Source organism: Papilio polytes, unplaced genomic scaffold (assembly GCF_000836215.1).
Source record: "Papilio polytes unplaced genomic scaffold, Ppol_1.0 DF821911.1, whole genome shotgun sequence".
NCBI classification, from domain to species: domain Eukaryota; kingdom Metazoa; phylum Arthropoda; class Insecta; order Lepidoptera; family Papilionidae; genus Papilio; species Papilio polytes.
In genome coordinates this window covers 187,529-190,900 of record NW_013527293.1, presented here as the reverse complement: position 1 = coordinate 190,900, position 3,372 = coordinate 187,529, and the positions used below count along the sequence as shown (strand labels likewise).

Genomic DNA, 3,372 nt, shown 5'->3' with positions numbered 1-3,372 from the left:
CGCATACACATCGAGCACAACTTCCTTTTTTTTTTTTTTTCATGTGTACAAAATCATGGGCAAAAGTTAATAGGAATAAAGCTTTTCTACATCTATTTAAAATTACGTGAAAGATGAATGAATGAATATGTATTTATAGCCACAGAAAAGAATTTACATAAAAGGACTTAAAGAAAACATAATTGTGGCAAAAGGTAGCCAGCTCAGCATATGCAGGACGGACTAAGCCATTCCTGCACTGATTGTGTTCCTGAAGATGGAATAAAACCACTTACAAATTACTTAAATATTCTATGAAAATTACAGCAAGCGGGTATATGATGACATTATGTTAACTTACACATGACAAGTTTAAGCTAGCGCTCAAGCTTACTTGAACTGTCTATCGGCTTCCAGTAGCAAGACCAAAGCGAGTGAATAGTCCTTCTGCTTGATAGCTGCCCGGCCTCGCTCGTGCATCGCCAGCCCTACCAGGAGGGACTTCTTCTCCGCAGGAGGCAGATCCACTGCCTTGCCCGACTGGTCTTCCAGCTGGGGAAATGTTACTTTCTAGTTGTAGTAATAAATACGAAAATCGTTCGTTCATTGATTTTAAGCAAAATATCTTTGTTGAAATAAAGTTTTTGTTAGTTTTGAGAAAGTACTTCCATTGCCCATATGTGTATAAACTCCAAATACATTAACAATGCAGGGCATAGACCTCATAGATTACCACAATGCCCGGTACTATGCCACCCTCTTCCAGTACAATCATTAGTCCATCTTGCAGCAGTCCATACTTAGCTTAGCAACAGCCTCATTTATTTTTCAGACAATTCTGCTTACCTTCATGTATTCATCATATTCAGCCAGCTGGCTCACATACTCGGAGAGCATGGTCGCATCATCTCTGGTTGTCTTCATTTCTATATACAAGTTGTCTTCTTTCTTCACCTCATCTGGACTGGCTGCAAATGATAATTAACTATATAACTACTAATATTATAAAGAAAGATTTGTATTTTTGTATGTATTGCAATAACTCAAAATCTACTACTGATTTCAAAATTTCTTTCACAATTGAAAAGCTACATTATCATTGAGTAACATAGGTTATAATTTTTACTATTTCTTAATATCACAAGGGTGGAACCGCATGCAACAGTTTTAATATACGGGTACAATATAAATATGCAAAGAACTAAAATAACTTACCATCCAACACAAGTGCCATCAGTTGGGTGCCATTTTTAACATTTTGCTCATTTAAAGTCAAACTGGATTTCACTAATTTACCATTAGAGATCAACTTTAACCTGCAATTAAGATTCTAAATTATGTCAGTCAAAATACAAGTTTAATTGTTTTGTTTGATGCTTTAAAACTGTTACATTAAAAAAAATATTATTTACTAAATATAAATAACATTACCTAGATTCTTCAACACCAATTTCCGCAGCGACCGCATTCAAGAGTTCAGACCCTGGCACATCTAAAGTCTTCTGTAACTTTAGTGTTTTTGGCTTTTCCTTCGGTATTGTCACTTTGATCCGGAATGTTGCCAACCCTGTGTCTTTGAACTCCTCATTGGCCTTCACCCTTTCGATAGACCGCAGTTGCAGCTCATGCAATGCTGCAAGAACTAAATGTTCATCCAATGATAGATCTGATGCATACTTGGTTGCTAATTCCTAAAAAACAAGAGGCCTAGTTTAGTCCAATTTACGTTCCAACTACTTAGTAAATAATTGGCAAATTTATATAATTAACATTTAAAAAGGCATGTGTAAGGAATTTGTACAAACACTGAGGACAAACTAGATTTAAAATTGAGTATAGACACAAAAATAAAAAAGGTAAACAAAGAACCTGAAAACTTTGTGTGAACAAATCGTCGGTGCCCAAATAGGGCGGTTCCCATAGCTTGATCTTCTCCTCGTTCAGTTTGCCGCGTAGCTTTATAAGCAAATCTTCATGCTGGAGGTTTTCCTCCATTGTGAGTAAATAAAGATATAATTTATATTATGAAAATGATTTGCACAATATTCGCAAAATTCCACAAAAACAACAAGTGACAGCTGTCAAAACAATATTGCTATGCTTATGTTATAGTAATACCAGTTGAAAAGGAATAAAAACCTCTTTGTTTATTATTAAAGACATTTTATTTATATAGAATGCTTTTTTCAATTTCATTTTTGTTTTTGTCAATAAAATAATACGAGTATATTTTTTCTAGAATTCATAAACTACGATTTTGGTTATCCAAATCAAAACATCGTTATGCCAATTGACAGTCGAAATCGGTAACGCGCTGTTAAAATTCGTAATCAAGTAAAAATAAACACTTAATTTAAATTACAACTTGTTTTACGTTAACTAATTATTTGATATCTCGAACATAGAAATTACTTTGTAGTTATGGTGATTAACAGATTTATTTCCTATTTCAAACTATATTTGCGTCTATTACAAATACGGTTATGGACAAAATAGTATTGTGTACTGGTAGGTTTATGATTTATCTATTTTTTAACAAAGCAAAAATAAATCGCTCGTAATGACATTATCTAACCCCCAGTTGCCTTAATATTTATCCATGGAAGCTACTCGTATATCCTGCTAACTGCGAACATGGAAGACGTCCAAAGTGTGCTCAAGCAGTTGACCAACTCGAATGTGATAAAGCACTTCCAGCAAGTCTGGAACCGAGCAGCTTATAAATTCAAACAGGAACTCAACAAGCCCATTCGACGTCAGTCTTTCAACGAAACCAAAACATTGGGTAAACATTATTTTACTTTTCCGTTTTGTTACGATATATTTTTGGCTAGTTGGTTTTCAAAATTATTTAACGTATGCATTTTTTCCTGTTATTTATTTGTTTTAGTAAAACTTCTGAAAGATGACACCGGGGTCACAAGTCTGCGTAAACACAGGGGCAGCCTGGTGACGGGGGGTAGGGCAGGGAAGGGTCCACAAGGTTCATCTACGCGAATTGTGCACGGCCTGTTAATTTAATAAATTATTATCTTCGGCATTAGACTTATATTTTATTGATTTGAACAATTGACAGAGAAAATGAACGTTAATTTAGTGGAGTCTTACCTCTTCCACATTTGTACGTCTAATGATATCGGTTTCGAGAACTTTTCTCTTCTTAAGTATTTCAACAATCTGGTCTCTATATATAAGCGTTAAAACTGGGCACGATTTGGTGACGGCTCAAGGCGCTTGACAGCTAGGGGGCGCCACAGGTCTGTGAATAACTCTCACATGATTCTCTTACTCCTTCTAAGTTATAGTAAAACATTTAAAATTGGCACTGTTAAGTCCTTCCAATCCTGCCTCACACTTTCGCCACATAAAGTTCCTTTGTAAACTTGCTATTTG

At 35.2% G+C, this 3,372-nt stretch overlaps 2 protein-coding genes across 2 annotated transcripts in view; one reads left to right on the top strand and one right to left on the bottom strand.

Moving 5' to 3' along the window:
• Positions 1–2,059, bottom strand: part of LOC106107718 (NEDD8 ultimate buster 1) — a 4,540-nt gene extending 2,481 nt beyond the window's left edge. The window contains exons 1-5 of the mRNA XM_013288703.1: positions 1,849–2,059; positions 1,411–1,670; positions 1,195–1,295; positions 826–947; positions 374–531 (exon numbers count right to left, since the gene is read on the bottom strand). Coding sequence (XP_013144157.1) covers positions 374–531; positions 826–947; positions 1,195–1,295; positions 1,411–1,670; positions 1,849–1,974 — 767 coding nt within the window. The 5' untranslated portion in view covers positions 1,975–2,059. The remainder of the gene's footprint in view (positions 1–373; positions 532–825; positions 948–1,194; positions 1,296–1,410; positions 1,671–1,848) is intronic.
• A 320-nt stretch (positions 2,060–2,379) lies between these two features.
• LOC106107728 lies at positions 2,380–3,165 on the top strand. The gene is made up of 3 exons (XM_013288718.1): positions 2,380–2,487; positions 2,561–2,764; positions 2,870–3,165. The coding sequence occupies exons 1-3, from the start codon at positions 2,463–2,465 to the stop codon at positions 2,998–3,000; spliced, it is 360 nt and encodes a 119-aa protein (XP_013144172.1). The 5' UTR covers positions 2,380–2,462; the 3' UTR covers positions 3,001–3,165.
• The last annotated feature ends 207 nt before the right edge of the window (positions 3,166–3,372 follow it).

Bases quoted from the DNA above. Each gene is read 5' to 3' on its own strand.
- LOC106107728 (XM_013288718.1), top strand. From the start codon at position 2,463: ATGGACAAAATAGTATTGTGTACTG. The intron at 2,488-2,560 runs GTAGGTTTATGA...TCTAACCCCCAG, and splicing joins CAAAATAGTATTGTGTACTG to TTGCCTTAATATTTATCCAT. The intron at 2,765-2,869 runs GTAAACATTATT...TATTTGTTTTAG, and splicing joins CAACGAAACCAAAACATTGG to TAAAACTTCTGAAAGATGAC.